The following is a 26633-nucleotide window of genomic DNA, read 5'->3' on the forward strand; positions in this document are numbered from 1 at the left end:
AGTAAGTAAGACATTTCTAAATTACTGGAAGGGATAGTTGTTTAGTTTCCTGTGGTTACCAAAACGATGATAGCTTAAAATAACAGAAATTTATTCTCTCACATGTTTGGAGACAAAAAGCCTGAAATCTGGCAGTACCATACTCTCTCTGGGAGTTGTAGGGGAAAATATGCTCCATGCCTCCTTCAACTTCTGGTAGCTTTGTGACCATTCCTAGCTCATGGCTCTTGTCTCTACCCTCATCTACTATTACCTTGTTTTCTTTTCTATGTGTCTTTATGAAATCTCCTTCTGTCTTATATGGACACTCAGGAGGGTATTTAGGGCCCATCCACGTAATCCAAGGTGGTACAGACTGAATTGTGCCCCCCTAAAACTCCCATATTGAAGCTCTAACTGTATTTGGAGAAGGTGCCCTCAAGGAAGTTAAGTAATTAGGATCATAAGGTTTCAGCCTTAATCTGGTAGGATTATAAGAAGAGACACCAGAGAGCATGCTCTCTTTCTGCCATGTGAGAACAACTTAGAAGGCATCAGTTTCCAAGTAAAGAAGAAAACCTTCACCAAACAGCAAACCCTACTAGGTCTTGATCTGGGAATTTTCAGCCTCAGGAACTGTGAGAAAATATATGTTCTGTTATTTAAGCCACCCCGTCTATGATATTTTGTTATGGTAGCTTGATCAAACAAAGACTCAGAATAAGTTCTTCTTCTCAAAGCCCTTAATTTCATCAGATCCTTTGCTATATATGATAATGTTTACTCTTTCGTCATAGGACATAGCATATGTATTTTTGTGGGCCCACTATTGTATACCATATAACCTACTAAGTATACAATCTGTTGTTTTTCCCCTAAGAAAAAGTTTATGTTCAAACTGTAATTCAAAAATTTATAAACATTAAAGTTGATGATTAGAAAATAAATATAATTTCAGTAGCATGCCACCATCCACATTGCTCCTTTTACCCATTCCCCTTTGAATTTTTCATTTTTTATTGAGATATAATTGATATATAACATTATATTAGTTTCAGGTATACAACATAATGATTTGATATTTGTATATATTGCAAAAGGATCAGCACAATAATTTCTAGTTAATGTCCATAACCATACATAATTATAAAATTATTTTTTCTTCTGATGAGAACTTTGAAGATATACTCTCTTAGAAATTTTCAAATTATGCAATATACTATTATTAACCATAGTCACCATGCTATACATTAAATCCTCATAACTTCTTTATTTTAAACTGAAAATTTATGCCTTTTAGCCCCCTTCACCCATTTCTCCCACCACTCAGTTGCTGGCTCTGGCAATCATCAACTGGTTCTCTATATTTTTAAACTTGTTTCTTGGTTTTTGGTTTTGTTTTTTTGTTTTGTTTTGTTTTTAGTGAGATCATAATATTTGTCATTTTCTGTGTGACCTATTTTACTTAATATTCTCAAGATCTAACCATGTTGTTACAAATTGCAAAATTTTATCTATGGCTGAATAGATATGGCTGTGTGTGTGTACACACATATCTATCTATCTATCTAAACTTATATTTCTCTATCCATTCATCCATAAATGGACACATAGATTATGTCTATGTCTTGCCTATTGTAAATAATGCTACAAAGAACATGGAGGGGCTTGTATCTTTTCAAGTTAGTGTTTTCATTTTCTTCAGATAAATACCCAGAAGTGGAATTGCTGGATCTTATAATAGTTCTATTTTTAAATTTTTGAGAAAAATCCATACTGTTTTTCCTAATGACTGCACCAACTTACATTCCTACTAACAGTGCAAAGAAATCCCCTTTTCTCCACATCCTCACCAACAGCTGTTTGTTACTTCTTATCCTTTTGATAATAGCCATTCTAACAGGTTTGATGTGATATCTCATTGTGGTTTTGATTTGCATTTCCCTTTTGAGTAGTGATATTGAACATCTTTTCAAGTACCTGTTAGCCATCTGTATGTCTTCCTTGGGAAAAAAAATGTCTATTCACATATTCTACTCATTTTTTAATTGTATAGTTTTTTTTCCCGCTATTGACTTGTATGAGCTCTTTATATATTTTGGATATTTACCCCTTATCAGATGTATGATTTCAAAATATTTTTTCCCATTCAGTATTTGGTAAAGTGTCCCTTTGCTATGAAGAAACTTCTTAGTTTGATGTAATCTCATTCTTTAATTTTGCTAATGTTGCCTTTTCTTATCATGTCATATCATCTCCAAGACCTATGTCAAGGAGCTTACCACTTACATTTTCTTCTAGGATTTATAATCTCAGGTTTTACATTCAAGATTTTAATCCATTTTGAGTTAATTTTTGTGCATGGTGTAAGATAATAGTCCAGTTTCATTCTTTTGCATGTGGCTGTCCAATTTTCCCACCACTATTTATTGAAGAGACTGTCTTTTCTCCATTGTATATTCCTAGCACTTGTATCATAAATTAATTGAACATATATGTACAGGCATTTTTCTGAGCTCTCTCTTCCATTCCATTGATTCATATATCCCTGTTTTTGTACCAATACCATACATTTTGGATTACTATAGCTTTATGATATAGTTTGAAATCAGGAAGCCTGATGACTTCACCTTTCTTTCTCAAGATTACTTTGGCTATATGGGGTCTTTTGTGATTCCATATGAATTTTAGGATTATTTGACCTATTTCTATGAAAAATTCCAGTAGAATTTTGATAAAGATTGCATTGAATCTATAGATTTCTTTGGGTAGTAGCTTGGGCATTTTAACAATATTAATTCTTTCAGTTCATGAGCATGGAATATTTATCCATTTATTTGTGTCTTCTGCAATTACTTCATTAATGTCTTACAGTTTTCAGTGTACAGGTCTTTCATCTCCTTGTTGAAGTTTATTCCTAGGAATTTTCTACTTTTTAATGCTATTGTAACTGAGATCATTTTCTTAATTTCTCTTTCTGATCATTTATTATTAGTGTATAGAAACACAATAGGTTTTTGTATACTTTTCTGTATATTACAACTTTACTGGATTGATTTATTAGTTCTAAGAGGTTTTTGGAGTTGTGTTTAGGGTTTTCTATATAATATGTCTTCTGTGGAAAGAGGCAAGTTTACTTCTTTCTTTCCATTTGGACACCTTTTATTTCTTCTTTCTTGCCTACTTGCTCTGGCTAGAACTTCTAATGATGTGTTGAATAAAAATGACAAGCATGGATATCCTTGTCTTGTTCCTAATCTTAGAGGAAAAGCTTTTAGGTTTTCACCATTGAGTATATTAGCTGTTTATAATGTTTAAGTACGTTTCCTCTATACCTATTTTGTTGAGAGATTTTGGAGAGTAAATTGATGTTGAGTTGTAACAAATGCTTTTTCTTCATCTATTGAGATGATTATATGATTTTATTCTTTATTTTGTTAATGTGATGACCACCCTGATTTGCAGATATTGAAGCATCTTTCATCAATAGAATAAATCCCACTTGATTACGATATATGATCTTTTAATGTAGTTTTGATTTGATTTGCTAATATTTTGTTGGGAATTTTTGCATCTATGTTTATTAGAGATACTCTCCTGCAACTTTCTTTTTTTGCTGTGCATTTCTCTGACTTTGGTATTAGGGTGATATTTGCCTCGTGAAATGAGTTTGCAAGCATTCGCTCTTCTGATTTTAGGAAGAGTTTGAGTAGGATTTGTGTTAATAATTAAGTTTTTTCTAGATATCACCACTGAAGTCATCTGGTCCTAGACTCTGGTACATCCAGACAATGGAATATTAATCAACACCAAAAATAAATGAACTATTAGGCCATGAAAAGACATGGAGGAAATATAAATGCATATTACTAAATGAAAGAAGCCAATCTGAAATAGACACATACTGTATGGTTTCACTTATAAGACATTCTGGAAAAGGAAAAACTATAGAAAAAATTAAAGGGACAGTGGTTTCCAGGGTTGGGGAAGGTAGGGATGAATAGGCAGAACACAGAGGATTTTTAGACCCATGAAAAATACTCTGATAATATAATGATGGATATATGTAATTATACATTAGTCCCAACCGAAAAGTGAACCCTAATGAAAACTATGGACACTAGAATGATTACAATGTGCTGATGCAGGTTTATCATTGATAACATGTAATGGGGAAGGCTCCACATGTGTGTGACAGGAGCTATGTGAAAATATCTCTGTACTTCTCAATTTTGTTGTGAACCTAAAATTGCTCTAATATATGAAGTAAAAATATGACAGCAACAAAGAAGAAAAACATACTGAAGTTTAGGTGTTCTTGACCTAATTTAGTAAGGCAGCAGAATACAGAGACCCTCCAATGTTATGTAAGTTTTCCAAGTCCTCAATTTATCTATGTGCTAGTCCAGGATCTGAGTCCTCATTTCTTTAATTCCAAAAACACATTATCTTCCCATAAAGCCAGTTCCCATTCTGTATTAATTCATCAGACTCAACACAGCTTCTTTCCACTCTCACTGACAGCAAAAGCCTATTTTAAGGAATGCATGTATTATATTTAAATGTAAGCAGTTCCTCAATTAAATACTACACTTCTGCATTTAACGCATTTTAACTTTTATACTTTTACTTACACTGTTGAAGCAATGTATTATTTCCTCCAATTGTTAAAAGTAATTAATATATGCAATATACAATTTTTTCCTGAAGCAAACTTGAGATAACTTTAGTATTGATAAAAAAAAAGTTGGCAAACCAGATATCCCAATTTTTGTTGTTTGTTTTTTTGTTTTAGAAATGAAAGATTTTTTTTTAAAACTTTTGATATAGAGAGAGACAGAGCATGAGCAGGGGAGGGGCAGAGAGAGAGAGGGAGACATAGAATCCAAAACAGGCTCCAGGCTCTGAGCTGTCAGCACAGAGCCCCATGCGGGGCTTGAACCCACAAACCGGGAGACCATGACCTGAGACAAAGTTGGACACTTAACCAACTGAGACACTCAGGCGCCCTGATTTTTTATTTATTTTTAATTTTTTAATGTTTTTATTTATTTTTGAGAGAAAGCCAGCATGTAAGCGGGGGAGGGGCAGAGAGAGAGAGGGAGGCAGAGGATTCAAAGCAGGCTCTGCACTGACAGCAGAGAGCCCAATGCAGGGCTTGAACTCTCACGAGCTCTGAGACTGTGATCTGAGCTAAAGTTGGACAGTTAATCAACTGAGCCACCCAGACACCCCATGATAGCCCGATTTATTAGTATGTGAACACAAGGGTATCCCTGGGAAACTTATGGAGTTTCACTATCATTCTTTTCCCTCAACTTTTTGTGAATTTAATGGTTAATGAAGACCTTTCTATCATCTGCCCAAACTGGCAAAAGCCCACAAAAACATAGATAGGTAGGTAGATAGATAAGTAGAAAGATGGACAGATGATAGATGATAGATAGATAGATAGATAGATAGATAGATAGATAGATAGATAAAACCTTTTATTTTGGATATAGTCCTTATCTCACCCTTACCACCAAAATCTGGGAGCATTTTCATAAATGTACAGCGCTTGCTTGAGAAAATATTAAACATTATAATTTATTAATATACCACATATTTATATTTTTAGGACAATATTGAATATCTACCCTAAAATGTAATCTCCTTCATTGGTGAGCCTGGTATTCTTTTGAGCTTCTCTAGCTGGGTTACATTGCTGTCTTATTGGTTTCCATGCAAAACCTCTGCCTCAACCCTTATGCTATCAGTTTTATTTTATTGATTTGACTCCTTGTTTCAACCAGGCCTCTGTGATTACATGCAACCAAAACAGACCCTTAACAAATTAAATAAAGGGGCTTTATTAATAGAGCATCAGGAGCCCATAGTACCAAGGAAATGATAGAACTAATATATCTGCGAATGGACAGAAACAACGCCTGCTTCAGAAGACTGGGAGTATGAACCATAAAAAGGGTCTTATTGTAGAAACACCTTGGACAAGGCACCCTGTTGGAAAGAAGGTACTTAACCATTTATAGCCTCCTCTTAATGGAATCAATATTCAGTTCTAAGAATGGAGGTTTCATGACCTAACTTGGGTCATGTGCCAACATCGTAATAGATCAGAGAACTTGACATATAAACAATACTTTGGAAACACCATTCCATGAAAGGCAACCCTCCAGAATGAAATCAGGAGCTATTAGTAAGGTAGAAGATATGATGAACAGTTAATGAGGAGCAAATGGTAGCTCTTTGAGATCAAGAACTATGTTTTCAATGTTTGATCTCAGTTCTAAACACACTACTATCACAGAGTAGATGCACAATAAATGTCACTCATGCTGCAAGAAGTAATTAAGATTCCCACATTTTGGAAATATTTCTCTAAGCATAAATATTTCCATTCCTCTTGATTTAGTACCGATCTTAATTCTTATTTTCTTTTTTGTCCTAAGAAATATGTCTTAAATAAATAATGAAAAGAAAAACAAAACTTAATGAGTGTAAAATGTGTACCAGCTTCAAAAGATGCAATAATTAATAAAGCATGATATCTTCCCTTCATGAGTTCACAACCTATGAAGAGAGGTAGATGTTTAAACCAATGACTAGTGTGATATGAGCTATCTTGCAGACTGGTACCAAGAAGATTGATATTATCACAATATTATAACCTAAGACTCAGAACCACCAATGTCTTTAACTGTATTATACACCTTTGCAAGTTTATTGTATGAAACATTATTTAGACATGTAAAGGAGACTTATATCCTTATATTTACATTTATGTAGATAATGCATATATATCACCTGTGTAAAAACAGAATTAAATATGTCCATGGGCACTATAATTGTGATTATATAAAATATTTATGTGGATATGGACAAAGACTGGAAGGCAACACTGAGAAGTAAAAGTAGTTATTGCTAGGATGATGGATGAGTTTTATAGTTCAATTTCCTTTAATGGTGTTATAGAGTAAATACATTTTCAAAGGTATGTTGGGACTATTCATTCAATGATTTCATTATTCCACAGAAACAAAATACACTAAAATTTCTCCTTGCCTGTTAATGGGATTTACTTTGTCTTTTTGCAGTTTTGGGTTTTGCTGTGAATGTAAGGGAAGACTCTCCTTTAGTATTAGCATTTATTTAACACCCCCCCCAACCTGCAATTTTTAACCTATTTCTCCAAACTGTCTGTAATTTGCAGGTTACAGGATGTCCAATAGGTTTTAGCTAGATTAAATGGCTGTTTTGATTCATGTTAACATTTTTAACATTGTAATTGAATAGCAGCTACCTATTTAAGGGTCACAGGTGCTTTAAACTCTCTATTAGCAATACAAAAGTAACCCTCCTTGCTACAAACATACTTTTTCACATTTCTCTATTTCTGTAGAATTTTCCAGTTCTGTGGGTTCTAATCTTTGCTCTCGACAAAGAGCAATCTCTTTTCAATTGCCGGAATTAATACTTCAGTTCAGTTCAGCATGTTACCATCTACTTGACTGATATCTATTGTTTCTTCCTTGAGTTCCACACCCTAATGTTCTTCTCTTCCATTTTTGCCTTTACACCGCTGCTGCATCATGCTCACCGAGGCTCTAGCCATTTCATATGCCTGCTTTAAAATATCATATGAGCTCTCATTTGGCTACTAAACTGAAATACATACTTTGCTGTTCACTTTTGGAATTTCCTTGCTGCTTGTGACATTTTTCTCATGCTCACTCTACTGCTACCCTGTAAAGCAACAGAGCAACAGCTGAGTCTCTTCCTACGTATCTTTGCTTGTACAGTTCCCTTCACCTGGAATGTTCTCCTTCGTTCTTGCCTTAATCACTGAGAGGCCCATTTTAAAACTTGCCCTTTCCTGGAGCACCTGGGTGGCTCAGTCGGTTAAGCATCTGACTTCGGCTCATGATCAGGTCATGATCTCACAGTTTGTGGGTTCGAAACCTGCATCGGGCTCTGTGCTGACAGCTTAGAGCCTGGAGCCTGCTTTGGATTCTGTATCTCCCTCTCGCTCTGACCCTCCCTTGCTCATGCTGTCTCTCTCTCAGAAATGAATAAAAGAACAATAAAAGAAAATTTAAAACTTGCCCTTTCCATCATGCCTTTTATTATTATTTTAAATGGATTTGACTTCCATTCTCTCCAAGTAATTAGAATTTTGCTTGTGCTCTCTTTGTGTGAATTCTATGAAGACAAAAACAATACCGTTTCATCTTTATGTCCACTGAAAACATCTAACTCAGAGTACTGCTTCTTCAAAGACATTTTGCTTACCAGTTTAAATTTCTTATTCTTAGGTAAGATATATTGGGGAGATCAGAAGATAGGAGTCTAAAATAAGGAGGAATGGGAGAGAAAGAGGGACTAAGAGAGGGGAATACTTAGTGTCTTCTGGGTCTCATACAACAAAATTCAATTCCTTTAAGTATAAAGAAATAAGAATTGTATTTACTTACTTTATTTATCTGTTTGTGTGTTTTTTGATTTTTATATGTAAAGCCTAGCATTTGGGTAACCTAATATAGGAACTATTTTAGTCAACTAAGGTGCTTTATTTTCTGTTTTTTTCTAATATACTACTAGTTTTATTGATTTTTATGTTTAATAGTCTACTAGTTTTATTAAATATCTTTTTTTTTTAACCAAAGTGTTATTTTTATAGGAATGTTTCCCTGCTAAGGAATGTAACTGCCTATGGAAAACCATGACGATCTTGTGCAGAAAGTAGCAAAGAGAAAATCTATATGGATTTTCTTGAGTACTTCGATCAGACCATATCTTTGTCTTTATCTTCCTGGGTCCCCAGTGCTTAGAACCCTCTTCTCTTCCTCTGTGGTCCACAGAGGTCACAGTTTCAGATCCAAGTAAGTTAGCATCCACTGAGTTTATTTTTTGTCTGTCCTAAAATAGCACCCTCATAGATTGATGAGCCTAATAGCACATTCAAATCAGCTTTGCTCAAGAAATGCACATTTCAGTGGATAATCTTAGACCAACCTGTAGGGATATTTACATATATTAATTATGAATACCCTTCCCTGGCCAGAGCCTGAAAAACTTGGCTTCAAAAAAAATTTAGTGTTCCTAAAGAGATGAATTTTAGAATAGTATTTAAAGTTTCCAGAGATATGAAGCAGTGCTTGATTACTTAGTGAAGCATTGAAGGAATTGTAATCCTCTATATAAATTATGGTGAGCTGTTATGAAGCATTTTCTTTCTTATTGAGAATATGATATGTATACCTATATTTCTCAGATATACTTAGAGTTAAAATATAAGAAAAGACAGGATTCCTGCTTTTTGTGGAACTAGTAACCTTAAAATAAAAACTTACTATTCAAGAAATAAATATTTCCAGTGGGAAAATCATGCCACTGGACGTCACTAATACAAAATTGAACTTATTTTATTTATTTACAATGTTTAAGGTCTCAGATATATACAGATTTACATTTTATTCTTTTCCCTTGAGTGTGATAATGCCATTTTATCATATTGTATAATAGTCATACGGATCTATTTGTTGAACCTATTTCTCTCTCTCCTTTTCTCTAGCCTCAACAAACCTTTCCTGGAAGCAATGAGAGCTCTCAAATTGAGACAAGAAAGGAAGAAAATCTGACCACTACTGAGTGCAATCCTCTAAATGTAAGAACAACTTAAAATGGCTTTCACAGTATTTGACATGAAAATAAGGGTATAAACATTTTTAACAATTCTAGTTCATGCCACCATGAAGCTTTCTATTTCTATGTAATATCTACTATCTAAACATTGTACTTTAAAATGTAGAAAAGAAGATATTCTTTGGATGTCAGTGAAGTGGGTATTCTGTTAGGAAAAATAAGCATACTCTTAGGAATGCTATGTAAGTAAGGGGTGAGTAAGAAGTAAGGACGTGACCACATGCTCTGCAACATGCTCATTCCCACGACCATGTGACAAAATGCTGCTAAAATCTTTAAAAGTAAAACAAAACAAACAAACAAAAAAAACCCCCAAAGGATGTGATTCAATAGTATTCTCTCTGTTAAACAAATAAACCCAGCATTACAGAGGCATTACATTGAAGGAAGAGATTCCTTTTTTGTTAATACTTATTTATTTTGTGATAAATGACAGATAGATGATAGATAGATAGATAGATAGATAGATAGATAGATAGATAGATAGATATAGAGAGAATTCCAATCAGTCTCCATGCTCAGCACGGAGCATGATATAGGGCTCCGTCTCATGACTGTGAGATCAAGACCCAAGTCGAAATCAAGGATCAGATGCTTAACCAACAGAGCCTCCCAGGGACCCCAGGAAGATAGATTCTTAACCTTCAGATGAAAATAGGAAATATCCAATTGTGTGCTATGGGTGTTTTTTACACATAATAATGTAATGAAATTTTAATTCTGGGGCTTGAGCACAATTACAGACCTATAATATCTGGATTTGAGAAACAGCAAATGACAATTGTATTGAGTAGATTCAAAGTTAAGCTTTAATCTACTTGACAAAATGAAAGTATTGCTGAAACCATTTGTGATGGGAGAGAGATTAGGCTACTGAAAGGAAATAAAACAGAAAAGACACACAGGTTAATCAAGCCTATCTCATTCTCTTCTATTGGCCACTAATGTGAATTTAGAAATATGATTTTCTCAATAATTTTGCCTTCAACTCTTATATTTAAACATGTACCAATTTAGAACGTAATAAAACTAATGAGAAGTAAAAATGAAATTCTTTGCAATTTACTTCCAAAGAAAGAAGAAGGTAGGAAGGCTTTGGGCCAGAAGGAACCTTTTTGTGAAGACAGATCTCTGTCAGTGTGAACAAATGTGCAGAGACAAGAAACCATTGAGCTAAAATGACTAGAGAGTAGAGTGCAGACAGTGATGGGATCTATGCAAAAAAGGATAATTTGGGACTTAAATGTGAGAGATACTGGATTCTCATGCTAAGGAGTTTGGTTTGAATTAAGGTTGTAGTTCAGGTTTTCAGATATCTGCATCCAATTAAGTTATGCGACCATAGGGTTAATTTTAAGGAGTGTGTTTTTATTTCTTGGTTTATTTTCTTAAAACTACCAAAACAATTTTGCCACATAAGACTGTACACTTAAAACTGGGTTATATCTTAATTATATATATGAATTTTTTAAAAAAAGAGGAAAAGAATCTTGGAAGCAGCACCCTTATGACTCATGCTCAGGCTTGATCCTTCAAAGTACTGCTTTGAGCTCTTACATTAGGAGGAATTCAATTGCTTTATTCCTTCCTCTATACTGACACATGTGTGCCTTGAACAAACCATTCGTGTAATGAGGTGGCCAAAGCATCTAGGAAGACAAAGAACAGGGCTCATTAAGCTTAACAAACAAACAAAATGTTCCCATTGGAGACAAAGCCACAAAGTCCCATGTATTTTGCTAAGGCTCCCCAAAACAGCATTCTGGTCTACTTTTCTTATCAAGAGTGAGACCTGCCCAGAATTGTAAATTGTTTTTTGTTGTTTTGTTTGTTTGTTTGTTTGTTTCACTTTCCTAGTTTTAGTGTCCTTTTTTGGTCACAGGTAATTCTTTTCCCTTCAATAAGTCCCATAAGCAGCTACTACCTTGTTGCAGGTCCCAATCTGGGTCCCTTCAAAAATCTGCCTCCACCTGTCCCAAGGTGAATGCTCTCTCTCTAACCTGATCTCAGTCTGGATTTTAGTCTTGGAGTTTCTACTTCCTGGAAGCTACACTTTGTAGTGCGGAGAGTACTCAATATTCATAGGCTATAGACTCAATTACATTTAAAAGCTGTGAGAGTAATATACATGAGCGAAATCTACCAGACATAAGCCATAGGAATTAGTGGGACTACTGTGAACATCAATTGTTAAGTTTTAGACCCACAGTTCTTAGCTGCCCTCACAATGGTATCACCTCAAGAGTTATAAAATACTGATGCCCAGCATCGACATCTGAAATATTAACTCAACATCTTCGTATGTAGGGGTCTAGACATTAGTTATATTTATTTTTTCAATTACTCCAGTGATTCTAATGTGCAATCCAGTTTTACTACCAATGTATTTCACATATAAATGACCATAAACATCATGTGGAAGGCTGTTAAAAATTAAGATTCTGAGAAATTCTTCAGGAGATTTTAAATGAATAGGACTAAATGTAACTTATTTTGGGGTGTTTCAGTTTTTGTTTTTTTACATTGCATTACATTTTTTACATTGCATTACCTGGCAGCCCTCTTCCCAATCTAGGTGATTCTGAAGCAGATGGACTATGAGCTGTAATTTGAAAAACCTTGGTTTAGAGAACACATCATCCCTTTAATATGTTGTTTAATAATGGATTCTCTGCTTCTCCTATTGTGTTATATTTACCTTCTAAAGAGGGAAGTGCTTAAATAAGGCTCTCTGATTTACATGATGAAGGACTGTGGTGTACCTTTTGAGAGTGGGTAGGAGAGATCCATCTGCAAACCCTTCATTTATTATGTAACCATGCGCTGAAGTAGGACCAGTACTGATGTAAGACTGTGCAATTGAGCGGGAAGCTGATGTGTGATTTCATCCATTGCTAAGGTCTCCATGAAAAATCTAGTGAACCGTCATCACCCAAGCTATAGTAACCAGAGTAAGATTAATCTTACACATGGAGAGCTCTATAGTTCCTTTCCAAGGATTCCCCAATGCTTGAGACTTCTTCAGCCTTACAGAAAGAAAGTAGGGGGACCTTTGGATCTATGAAAACTACTGTTACTCAGCCCTTCTGTAATCACCCAGAATATTCTTATTTGTGTTGAACATCATGAAATGCGGTTGCTGCCATGTTAATACTGCAACATGAAAATACCTTCAACTTTATGAGGCTAGAGACTCAGCCCCAATTTGGGCTGCTTTAATTTAATGTCTAAATGTGGTATCCAAACATAATTTCATAAAGTAAAAGCCAAATAAAGGTATCCTTTCCTGGGAAAGGGATTAGTGTATTTTCTGTTGAAGGAAAAATAGTTATATTTGGCAGAATTATGGCCTCCTTATTTGTCAGAGACCGGCTCCAGCCAGGGTCCAGCAGTCCCTGAAGGATGGACGGTGTCGGCGAGGGAGGGGTGAGAGAGGCCCGAGAGTCTTTCTGGTCACCAGGCAGGCATCTCTGCCCTGACTAGATCTCTATTTTATAAGTGTTTGGGGGATGGCACAGAAGTGGCATTTGCCTTAGCCAATGATTTCTGATAACAAACTTCTTTGATACGTAAGAATTTCTCAGAACATAGATTTGTAGTAGACTTCTGCATAACCTTTATCAATAGTGAGATAGGTGATTTATCCTATGGGGAAGAAGGTATCTTTAGCATATCAGACAATGTTTTTAGCATAAAAGGGTGAAGTTACTTCTCTGTGGGCAGGGGTCAAACAGGTCTTCCAGGAAACACCTTTGCTCCCATAATCACAAAAGAAATTCCTTAATAGGTTCCTTCACAGGGAGCAATCAGCATATTCAAGGCCAGAATAAGCCACTCCAAATACTTGATAACAAATGCCTTGGAGGAGGTGGCTAGTGCTCCAAGCAGAAACAATTAGGTGGGAGTGGATATCTGCCCTTAACTCTAAATTAGGCTTTTTGTCTCAGGGCTAGACTCAAGCCCCCTTTATTATGTAAGTCTTGGACCTGCAAGGCCCTTAGGAAGAGCCTTTTAACAATCATCCACAATGTTTTCATCTGAAATCTCTTTGGAAAAGGCAGGGACAAGCCTTTCCTTATGAGTAATCTGTGTGGGAATATCGATATGATCTGGAATATTGTGAAGCCTGGTCAATACCAGCAGCCTCATTTCCAACATGAGCCAGTAGTAGCAGAAGGAGATACCAGTTTTCATTTCTCATGGCAGGAGCTGTGCAAACGCTACCATTTCCTCGCTGTGACTGTCATCCAGTGAGGCCAGTGTGGCTCCCAGCACTTATTATCTTTTTTTTGGAGATTAAGTATGGTATAAAGTGATGTATATGGGTTGCAAATTAACAAGGGGTGGATTTGTGATGGTTATATGTGTCAGTCAGCATGCCCAAAGAGCTGGGAACAGTACTTCTGGGCATATTGACAGATTGTTCCCAGAAGAGATTAGCCTTGAATTGGTAGACTAAGAGGATTGGGCAGGAATTCTGTAATCCCTTGAGGGCCCACGTAGAACAAAATGATGGAAGAAGGGTGAATTCTTTCTTTCTTGAGTTGGCACATGCATCTTCTTCTGATCGCAGACATCAGAGCTCTTGGATCTTAGGCCTTGCAACTCTGGGACTTAATAGCAGCAGCATCCCCTTGCCCTCCCCAGTTCTCAGGTCTTTGTCCTCAGACTGGCAGTTACATCGTCTCTGAGTAACCCCTGGCACTTGAGAGTTGGATTGAATTATACCACCAGTTTTCCTGATTCTCCAGCCTGCAGAGGGCATTATCATGGCATATCTCAGCCTTCATAATCGCATGAAACAAGTCCCATAATAAATCCCCTCTTATGTATGGATCTGTATATCCTAGTTTTTCCTCTGGAGAATACTAATACAGTTACATTGCCTTACTAATATCCTGCATATTTTGGATATATTTTGAAATAATTGACATCTACATTCTTACTTAATCAAATATTAGCCAGTGTAACTTAAGTTTTATATAACAAAAGGAAGTAGATGGTAGTTTTTAAGGTAAAATTTCATTTTAGTGGCCTTATTTGGCAAAATTAATGGTTGGTACTTTATTCCCATTTCTTTTTTTTTTTTTGTAATTTGTTTTTCTACTCCATGAAATTCAAAAATCTAGAAACTACCAAATAAGGACATTTAAAAAATAATGAAAGTGTGATAAAATAGGAAGCTCAATGAGGCCAATAACAGAAATAGTTAAGAAAAGGAAATCAATAGCATCTCAAAATGAGAAATCCATAATACTTTGTTGTTAAGTGAAGATGCGGAAATAAAGATAAAAGTCTAATACACCTCAATTTTCATGTTAATAATGAGGACAATTATATATAAAAATATGAGGAAAATTAATTTTTGTCCATTTACTTGTAAACAGATAAGGTTCATGCTCTCTTAATAGCAAGAATGAACAAAAATATACGTTAGAGCTTAGTTATTTATTAAAAAGTATGATAGCTTTTAAGAAACAACTTTAAGATATAATTTGCATAGCATACCATCATACATTTTTAAGTGTGTATTTCAATTATTCATGAAATTCATTGAGTTGTACAACCATTACCACAGTCCAGTATTAGACCATTTCCATCTCCCTCCTGAGATCCCCTTGCCTTTTGTATAGTTAATCTGTTCTCAGCCCTGACAAACACTAACCTAGATTTTATCTGTATAAGTTTGTCTTTTTGTAAATCGTATATAAGTTCATCATATAATATGTAGTATTTTGCATGCACTTCCTTCACATGGTATAATGACTTTGAGGCTTATCCATATTGTAACATAATATCAGTAGTTTGTTTCTTTTTATTGCTGAATAGGATCCATTGTACGACTATGCTGCATTTTCTTTATGCATTCACCAGTTGATACCTTTTGGATTTGTTCTACTTTCTGGCTATTATGAATAATGACGCTATGAACATTCATATAAACATCATTGTGTGGACATATGTTTTAATTTTTCTTGAGTAGATACCTAGAAATTAAATGGAATATGATATTTTTTCTTGACTTTTTAAGAACCAAATGATTTCCCAAAGTGTCTGCATTGTAAATGCAAAAAATTTGCACTTAGAACCTAAACAGCAAAGTATAGAGTTCCATTTACTCCGCATCTTTGTCACTATTTGTTATCGTCTGAATTTTTGCTTAAAAGACAAATTCTAGTGAGTATGAAGTCAAATCTCATTGAAGATTTAATTGTTAATTCCCTAATGGTTAATAATATTGAGCACATTTTCATATACTTATTAGCAAACTCATACATTTTCTTCGGTGAAATATGTACTCAATTTTTTCCCCCATAATTTGGTTGTGTTGTTTGTCTTCTTAATGTTGAGTGATAAGCTTTCTTATATATTTTTGATATAAATACTTTGACAGATATATGATTTAAAAATATTTCTCTCAGTATGTTTTGTATCTTTTCATTTTCTTTTATATACTTAATTATTTTAACAGAGAGAGAGAGAGAGCATGCAAGCAGGGGAGGAGCAGAGAGAGAAAGGGAAAGAGAGAATCCTAAGCAGATTCCATGTTGTCAGAATAAAGCCTGATGCAGGGGTTTATCTCAGGAACCATGAGATCATGACCTAAGCCAAAATCAAGAGTGAGATGCTTAACCAACTGAGCCACCCAGGAACCCCTGACCTTTTCATTTTCTTAATGGGTATCTTTTAAAAAGAAATTAATAAAGCCAAAATCAAGAGTCAGATGCTTACCCAACTGAGCCACCCAGGAACCCCTGACCTTTTCATTTTCTTAATGGGTATCTTTTAAAAAGAAATTAATAGACTTTTTTTAGTATGGTTTTAGATTTACAGAATAATTGAGCAATAGTACACAGAGTTCCATATAGCAGCCAGCTATATTTCTGTAATTGACTTACAGTTTAATTTCGTTACAGTCTCATGGTATAGTTTACATTTGTTCAGGTGTGTTTTATGGCCCACAGTGCAGTCTACCTTGGTAAATATCCCATGTGACCTTGAGAAGAATGTGTATTTCTCTTGCTTGATGAAAAATTCTGTAAATGTCGATTAGATCCAGTTGATTTATGATGTTGTTCAGATCAACTGTATTCTTGCAGGTTTTCTGCCTGAGTGATCTATCAATTAGTGATAGAGAGGGTTAGGTCTCCATCTATAATAAAGTATTGGCCTAATTCTATCAAAATTATTTGTTTTTTACTATTAACTTCTATGAGTTCCTTATATATATTGGATATTAACCACTTATCAGGTAACTGGTTTGAAAATATTTCTTCCCCTCCATAGGCTGCCTCTTCATTTGTCTGTCATTCTTTTGCTGTGCAGAAGCTTTTTAGTTTGATGTAGTCCCATTTGTTAATTTTTTCTTTTGTTGCTTGTGCTTTTGATATCATATCCATGAAATCATTGCTGAGACAAATGTCAGTTTTTTCCCTATGTTTTCTTCTAGGAGTTTTCTATTCAGGGATTACATTTAAATCTTTCATCTCTTTCAAGTTAATTTTTGTGAGTGGTGTGAAACAGGGGTCCAGTTTTTTATCACAATATAGTTTGAAGTCAGCAAGTATGGTATCTTAATCCTTGTTCTTATTTCTCAAGATAGCTTTGGCTATTTGAGATCTTTTGTTGTTTTATTTGAATTTTAGGATGGTTTTTCCTTTTTGTGTAAAAACTGCAATTGAAATCTTGATAGAAATTGCAATGAATCTATAGATGGCTGTACATAGTATGGAAATTTTAACAGTATTTATTCTTCCAATCCAAGATAACAGAGCATCTGTCCATTTAGTTGTGTCTTCTTCAACTTCCAAAATCTTATAGTTTTAGTGTATAGCTCTGTCATAACCTTGGTTAAATTTCTTCCTAATCCTTTTTTTTGTTTCAGATGCAGTTATAAAAGAGATTGTTTTCCTTATTTCCTTTTTTTCCATGTTACGTTCTTTTCAAGTTTTTATTTAAATTCCAATTAGTTAACACACAGTGTAATATTAATTTCAGGTATAGAATTTAGTGATTCATCACTTACATACAACACACAGTGCGCATCACAACAGCTGCCCTCCTTACTGCCTGTCACCCATTTAACCCATCCCCATACCCACCCTCCTCCCCCTCAGTTTGTTCTCTGTAGTTAAGAGTCTGTTTTCTGGTTTGCCTCTTTTCCCCCCTCTATATTCATCTGCTTTGTTTCTGAGATTCCACATATAAGTTAAATCATATTGTATTTGTCTTTCTCTGACTGACTTATTTCACTTAACATAATACCCTGCAGTTCCAATCATGTTGTTACAAATGGCAAGATTTCATTCTTTTTCATCACTGAGTAGTATTTCATTGCATTGTATGTATATATACATACCATATCTTCTTTATCCAGTCATCAGTCAATGGAAATTTGGGCTCCTTCCATAATTTTCCTATTGTTGATACTGCTGCAGTGAACATTGGGGTGCATATATCCCTTCAAATCAGTATTTTTGTGTCCTTTGGGTAAATACCTAGTAGTACAATTGGTGGATCATAGGCTAGTTCTATTTTTAATTTTTTGAGGAACCTTCATATTGTTTTCCAGAGTGACTGCACCAGTTTGCATTCCCACCAACTGTGTAAGAGGATTTCCCTTTCTCTGCATCCTTGCCAACACCTATTGTTTCAGTGTTAATTTTAGCCATTCTGACAGGTGTGATGCAATTGCAATTTAGATTTGTGTTTCCCTGATGATGAGTGATGTTGAGCATTTTTTCATGTCTGTTAGCCATCTGGATGCCTTCTTGGAAAAATGTCTATTCATGTCTTCTGCCCGTTTCTTAACTGGATTACTTGTTTTTTAGATGTTGACTTTGAGAAGTTCTTTTTTTTTTAAGTGTATTTGGGGGGTGGGGTAGAGAAAGAGAGAGAGAGAGGATCCTAAGCAGTCTCCACACTGTCAGTTCAGAGCCCCATTGGGGCCCTTAAACTCAGGAATCATGACATCATCACCTGAGCCGAAGTCAGATGCTTAACTAACTGAGCCACCCAGATACTCCGGGTTTGATAAGCTCTTTATAGATATTGGGTACTAACCATTTTTCATATATATCATCTGCAAATGTGTTCTCCCATTTTGACGGTTGTCTTTTACTTCTGTTGATTGTTTCCTATGCTGTGTAGATGCTTTTTATCTTGATGAATTCCCAATAATTCATTTTTCTTTTGTTTCCCTTGCCTCTAGAAACATGTCTACTATGAAGTTGTTACAGGGGTGCCTGGGTGGCTTAGGTGGTTAAGATTCTGACTCTTGCTTTTGACCTGGGTCATGATACCATGATCTCAGAGTCTCAGAGTTCATGAGTTTGAGCCCCACATCAGGCTTTACACTGACAGTGGGATTCTCTCTCTCTCTCTCTGCCCCTCAGAGCTCACTCTCTCTGTCTCTCTCTCTCTCAAAAGTAAATAAACTTTAAAAAAATTTTTAAAAGAAGAAATTGCTACAGCTGATGTCAAAGAGATTACTGCCTGTGTTCTAGGATTTTGATGGTTTCCTATCTCACCTTTAGGTCTTTAATACATTTTTAAGATATTTTTGCATATGGTGTAAGAAAGTGACCCAGTTCATTTTTCTGCATGTTGCTGTCCAGTTTTCCCAACACCATTTGCTGAAGAGACTGTCTTTTTTTCCATTGGATATGCTTTCTTGTTTTGTCGAGGATTAGTTGGCCATATAGTTGTGGGTCCATTTCTGGATTTTCTGTTCTGTTCAACTGATCCATGTGTCTGTTTTTGTGCCAGTACCGTACTGTCTTGATCAGTACACCTCTGTAACATAACTTGAAGTCCAGAATTGTGATAGCCTATAGCTTTGCTTTCCTTTTTCAAAATTGGTTTGGCTCTTGGGGTCTTTTGCATATTTCAGGATTGTTTGTTCTAGCTCTGCAAAAAATGCTGGTGGTATTGTGATAGGGATTCCATTAAATTCTTTATTTCCTTTTCAGATAATTCATGGTTAGTGTTCAGAAAGACTACTAATTTTTTTATGTTGGTTTTGTATCCCTCAACTTTACTGAATTTGGGTTTTTTTTAGTTTTAACAAATTTTGGGTAGAGTCTTTAGGATTTCTGTTGTCACCTACATTTCTATCCATGCCACCTACAATTTTCCTACTTCCTTTCTGATTTTGATGCTTTTTATTTCTTTTTCTCACTTGATTAAGACTTGCAGTAATATGTTAATTGGAGTTGTAACAGTGGGCACCCTTGTTTTATTCCTGATCTTAAAGGAATAGCTTCCAAACTCTCACCATTGAGTATGATTTTATCATGGGCTTGTTATATATGTCTTATTTTGTTGAGGTGTGTCCTTTTCACACACAACTTGGATTACATGTAGGCAGAGCTGCTGGCTGGACTCTCTGCTTTGGCTCTGTGGCAGGCAGAGTTATGATCCTCCAAGTCCTGAGGGCTGGTTACTGTAAGCTCCATCCCTTCTCCACTTCTGTCTGATCCCTAGCCCTACATATTACACCAGTGATTTCCCCTGAAGCAAGATCTGACTGGGCCTCCCAGGAATCATCCTGCAATGCTGGGGAAGCTGGATGTTTACCTTGCCCTCTCTTTTTTTTTTTTTTTATCACTCCCCCCCACCTCCACCCTACTGGAGAAACCCTCTTGGTGCAGTGCTGTGCTCATCTGGGGAAGGACAAATGTCATCATCAAATAGCCACTTGTCTTCACTTTCTAATGTAGTCCTTAATCTCTGTAGTCCTGGGATGCTTCAGCCTCATCCCTTGTTCTGGGATTTTTACAGTAGTGTTTTGTCTATGGATAGCTGTTACTTGATCTTCTTGTAAGAAGAATTGAAGTCAGAGCCAATGTTGCTGCTTGGAAGACACCACTCAGTGCCTTCAGATTTTTTAGTGAAAGCCAGGCACGGTGTATTGGGTAATGGGAACTGAAGTACACAGTACTTTAGTATGAGGTTATCTGGCTAGGAATTGGGCTGTGATTACTGTTTGTTGTGTCTGTGTATATCAGAGGTGTTAATTTCTGCTAATGTCCTGATGACTTTGGGTTTTCCTAGAACCTTCTTAGAGTCTGAACTTTGAAATTCTTTTAACTGTAATCACATTTTAGCTTTCTATGGTGTTGTGTTGTTGTGTGTGTTAAGAGAAGCATTTTCTAATCCTTTGAGATTTCACACTTAATAAGTGTTCCTACCAGGTAACAGCTCCCTGGGCTTCTACCTCAGGTCAGTTTGTCTGTATTCTGTGTATTTACCTATCTCTCCAGTTTTGGGGGCAATGATCTGTCTGGTGACCTCAATTCTCTGACCGATGTAGGGACATTTATTGGTTATCAGTTTGTTTTTTTCTTATTTTGAGGTAAAGGTGGCAACTTCCACCTGCTTATATATTATATGTTAGAAGGCAAACCAGTAGTCTTGAAGAGTGCATTTTATTTTATTATTTTATTTTACTTTAATTTATTTACTTTAGACAGGGGGGCAAGCAAGAGAGAGGGGCACAGGGGGAGAGAGAGAGAGAGAGAGAGAAAAGGAGAGAATCTTAAGGAGGCCCCCTACTGCTCAATGCAGGTCTCAATCTTACTGCCCTGGGATCATGACCTGAGCTGAAATCAAGAGTCAGATGCTCAAACAACTGAGTCACCCAAGTACCTCTTAAATAGTTTATTTTAAAACACAGAAGTTTTTAATTTCAGTAAAGTCTAGTTTATCACTCTTTCTTTTCTTCATCATGATTATGATTTATCTAAAAATATTTACCAAAGCCAAGAATATAAAGATTTTCTACATTTTCTTATTGAAAACATTTTTAGTTTTATTTCTTTCATTTAAATCTATGACCCGTTTTGAGTTAATTTTTCTGCATGACATGAAATAAGAATCTATTTTCATTAATTGCAGTTGACCCAGTCTTTACAACAATTTATTGTAATGAATATACTTTCCCTATTAAATTGCTTTGGCACGTTTGTCAAAAATAATTGACTACAAATCTAAATTCATTTCTTAACTTTCAGTTGTTTCATTGATCTATACGTCTTTCCTTAGCCTGTACCATACTAATTTGATTAGTATAGCTTTATGGTAAGTTTGATATTGGGAAGTTAAAGTCCCCTTGCTTTGTTGTTTGTTTTCAAGATTGCTCTGGCTGTTTTCAGTACCTTCCATTTCCTTGTTAATGTTACGTTCAGCTTTTCAGTTACAATAAAAAAGCCTGTTGGGATCGTGACACAATTTGCATTGAGCCTATAGATAAATTTGGGGAGAATTGTTATTTTACAATATGGATTCTTTCAGTCTATGAACATTGGGTATCCATCTACTTACATCTTTTAAAATTTCTTTCAGGAATACTTTGTAGATTTTCAGTGTGCAAATCTTACACTTCTTTTGTTTTTTGTTTTTTTTTATTCCTAATTTTTAAATTCCTTTTGCTGTTATTATGAATGGGGTTGTTTTCTTCATTTCATCCAGATTGTTAATTGCTAGCATTTAGAAATAGGATTGATTTTCGTATATTTATCTTGTAACAAATTAGAGTTTCAAGTGACTGTGAGCTCTGACTCAAACTGTGATGACATTTGCAGAACAACTACATGAAGTTGTAATGTTGATTTCAAGTAATTATGATGCTATATCCAGAATAAGAGAGAGAAATCTCTTATCTGATTTCGCTTATCAGTGTAGACTGATAAAATATATTCTATTCTAGAAAGACATTGCTAAGTTCAACAGTGACAAATCGAGTGTGTCTAGTATAAAGCTTGAGGGGAAAGACTCCAGTTGAAATTCAGTATGTAATGTTGATTGGTTTCGTTTCTGTTTCAACTTGATGTGTAACCATAACTATTTAACTCCTTGAGGCTCATTTTCCTCCTCTGACAAAGAGAGAGAAGCATTGCTTATCTTACATAACTTGTTAAAGATTCCAATGAGACAGTTGAGCTTAACACTTAGTTTATCCAAGACACATAGCAGGTTCTCAATAACTATCACTTTCCATCCCTTTATGCAAAGCTATGCCTTTCACTTAAAACCTCAATAAATATCTTTGAATTGTATGTTTTAATTAATTTCTCTAAATAGAAAACTCAAGAGATGACAAAAGCAACCACAAAAACTACAATGTGAAATAGTGTGTGGTCTTGTTTACTCCAGAGCAGAACCAGATGTCGCTGGTAAAAAACAGCTATAAGAAGGAGGATATTTCAGTCAAATGTAAAAATGAACTCTTAATGAAAAGTATATGAATACAGAATTAGCTACAGGAAGAAATAATATATTATGTGATTGAGTAATGAAAAACAACTATTCTGGGATGTATTTGGGAATTGAAGCACTAGTGTGGAGGAAAAGAACTATCATGTGACTATCTCTTTGAATTCTAAAATTCTATGATCATCAGCAATCTCACTGAGAGCTGATGGGAGTGCACGCCATCTCTTAGTAAATAAATAGCAAAAGAGATGCATTTTGATTCCTGTTGGTACACCTGAGACTAAACAGTATAGTAGAGAAAGACTTAAAATCACTGAAAACCTAGATTTGAATACCAACTTTGCTGTTTCCTAACATGTCACTTGGGAAACTGACTTTATAATTAGATCCCTTTTTTATAAAATCTGGATCAGTGATTTTCAAACCTTTGCATGTCTGAAATACCAGGTCAGCTAGTAAAACTGCTTATAGTAAAGCCCTACTCCCATTGACTGTTAATCAGTAGATACAGGGCACAGCCCAGAAATGTGTATTGTTTTAATAAACCCACCTACATTTTCTTCTTTCAATATTTACTTATAAACATTTTGAGAAACTTTGATGTTGATTTTTTACAGATTTGTCCTCATAATTATATATGATATCAAATTAAATTTACAGTATTCAGTAGTTTCACAATGTCCTTATTCATTCTAAAAAAGCTCTTCTGCAATTTTAATATTCAAGGTCTCCATAGTTTCTATGGTCAGGGTTCCAAACTAGGAATTAGAGATGATGCATTTTCTTTATTTTTAATTTTTAAATTATTTTAATTAATTTTTGAGAGAGAGAAAGAAAGCACTAGCAGGAGAGAGGAACAGAGGGAAAGAGAGAGAATCCTAAGCAGGCTCCAAGCCCAGCACAGAGCCCAACACAGGGATTGAACCCATGACTCTGGAATCGTGACCTGAGCCACAATCAAGAGTCAGATGCTCAACCAGGGTGCCCCAAGACCATATATCTTCTCATGTATCTTTGTGGTTTCATTCCATTTCCTGCCCTATGCAAGCCAGAAAAGATCACCTAGGAAAATGGCCTCCTATTCTTTTGCCTTTATTATTATTATTATTTATTTTTTTTAGTAGATTTAGGAAACTTGAACTAGATCACTAGCACCTTAGCAGCATATTGGTCTATCAGTTTGGTGATGTTCAAATTATTTTGAAAAGGACTTTGTTTAAATGATAACTTTGGAGACACATGGAGAAAGCAAAGGATGTACTTGTTCCATCTCATTCGCCTCAAATTTGCAAATGCATCTCATATTGTTAAAGCATATCAAGAATGAAAGACATCGAACATTCAATTTTAATTTTTACTTAGGAATTAAGACTTGGTGCTAATGCAAATGTGTTTCATAATATTTCTGACTCCTATACATAGCAAACATTTAATTTTTCTTAATGTGCTGAGGCAATGAAAAGCACAGTGGCTTCTATCTAGCACTGAAAGCAACAGCTCTGTTTTTTCCTATTACACCTGCTTGCAAGTCCCTAAACAAAGGGAGTTTATTTAACAGCAAAGGATTGTCTGGGGAAATGAGAGGGGAAAACGTGCAGAAAATAAATCCTAGAGGTGTGAATGGAAAAATGATGCCAGCATTTTCATGCTAACACTATTCTGACAGAGATTTAAGAAATCCTAGTTTACTATTATAACCAATACCCATTGTGTAGTATGTGATGGGCCTGATGAGTTGTTGCCAGATGGTTGGCTAATAAAATTTTCTAGGCAACTCCTGCCCTGCTGTAATTGGGCTTAGAGCCTACACACCATTGTCATTCTGCACTATATTTCATCAGACATCTATAGAGGTTCGCTTCATACAAGGCATTTTTTATAGTGCTACTGTGGTTCCTTCAAGAAGGAATAGACACACCTCCAGATAATGTAGAAAATGCAAATAATTTTGTCTTCAGAACAATTTTCTGCTTTGTGCATTAGATACAAGTCTCCATGTTTGCCCTACTTTAACATCAATTTAAAGTATGCAAGAAGGTGGACTTAAGAATGAGTTCTTATCAGAAATTGTATAGAAACTATAATAACAATGGCTAATTTATTAATCTGATAAATACAAATAACCAATAAATATGCTGATATTTATTATAACAATATTGACCAAACAGTGATGTGCACATAAAGCTTAATCTGGTCAATAATTTATTGACTGAAGACATAGAATGGCTTTCTCCTCTTGCTTCCCATAGGTTTATACATGTATTTTATCCCATATCACAGTCCATCTGTATGTTGATTATTTGTACAAAGTTCTCATTTTGCATTACATAATAAGCAATTTGAAGACAGTAACTATAAAAATATTGGTATTTCCTTCAGGACTGAGCAAAATGCTCATCCTAGCAGATGCATATTAATACTTCTCCAAAGCTTCCAAAATTATGAAATTAGACAGGGCTATAGTTTCCAAAAGTTTAATTATTTCATATGGAGTACTAAATACAGTGCTAAAATATCATCCTGTATCAAATTATTTCATACAGAAAGATTACATTACAGAAAAATTTAGCCAAAATGAATTCATATTTTTAAGTAACTTGGTATTTAATTCCATTTTATTCTTCTTTATAATATTTGAAAAATCATTCTTTTTAGCCTCCAACCTGTCCCATATTTTATTTAAATATGCAGAATCAACTGGACTTTTGTACCTGCCAGAGATATTTTTTGTTAGTAGAATTTCAGGCCCAGTTACACATTTGTATTAATTACTTTGAGTTCTTTTAATATTTTAGAGAAAGATCACAAGAGATATAACTAATCTCTCTTGTGAAGTAGAACCAAGTGTTTAATACCAGTAACAAAGTTATAGTGATTAGCAGGATCAGAGATGTAAACTCAAAGAAGATTTTAAAGGAATTTCTGATAAGTCATTCCATCTACTGTAATTCTTAAATATTATTCCCTATTTCTGAGAGAAGGAATAGAGTGTAATTTAAAATAACCAAAATGCAAAAGAAGGCATTTTCCTTCCGTAGGCTTTTCAGTGATGCTTAATTCAGTCAGAGAGCTCACTGTGATTTTTGGTAAATTAACATTTGTTAAGAAGAGCCATGGAGTATCAGATGGTGGTGAGCCATGGTTCAAGAAAGATCTCAAGGCAAGAGAAAGCGAAATAGAGAACTTCATTAGTCCCAAGTTTTGGAGGAGGTACAATGCATTGGTCACTGGGGCAATGGGGAAGTCAAGGCAGGATACTGGCAGAGAGAGGGTAGCAGAACCTGAGGTACATGATTTCTTTTTAGGATTAGTATGTAGAGTGCTTTGGGGATCCTGAGCTAGACCTGATTGGTCAACACAAACCAAACGGAGCAGGAGTCTTGGTAAGTTCCGAGGAAGTAGGGAGAGAAGCAAAAAGGGGGAAGGAACTAGGAGAGACATATATTTATCTCCAGGGCTTTGGGGAGCTTATATCAGGAATCTACACTTGTGACTCCGCTGCCTGTTACCTAGGACAGCACTCCAGGAGGGGCCGGTGTCAGTTCCAAGCCCCAGCAGACCCTTCTCCACACAAAATGGACACTAAGGCAGCAATAGTATGGATATTTAGCTAAACTCCTAAAAGTGCTCTTTTAAAGAGATAATTCTAAATATGACTTTATTTTCACAATTTCTAAATGGGATGTTTGCATTGAAGCCAAAGATGTGCCTGTATCATAATGAAAATATTTTGA

At 35.2% G+C, this 26633-nt stretch overlaps 1 protein-coding gene across 1 annotated transcript in view; it reads left to right on the forward strand.

The window, feature by feature from the left end:
* The first annotated feature begins 5930 nt into the window (after positions 1 to 5930).
* Positions 5931 to 26633, forward strand: part of LUZP2 (leucine zipper protein 2) — a 33426-nt gene continuing 12723 nt past the window's right edge. The window contains 2 exon segments of the mRNA XM_077761422.1: positions 5931 to 5993; positions 9554 to 9646. Coding sequence (XP_077617548.1) covers positions 5931 to 5993; positions 9554 to 9646 — 156 coding nt within the window.

This window comes from Crocuta crocuta, unplaced genomic scaffold (genome assembly GCF_008692635.1).
Source record: "Crocuta crocuta isolate KB4526 unplaced genomic scaffold, BGI_CrCroc_1.0 scaffold884, whole genome shotgun sequence".
Taxonomy (NCBI): Eukaryota; Metazoa; Chordata; class Mammalia; order Carnivora; family Hyaenidae; genus Crocuta; species Crocuta crocuta.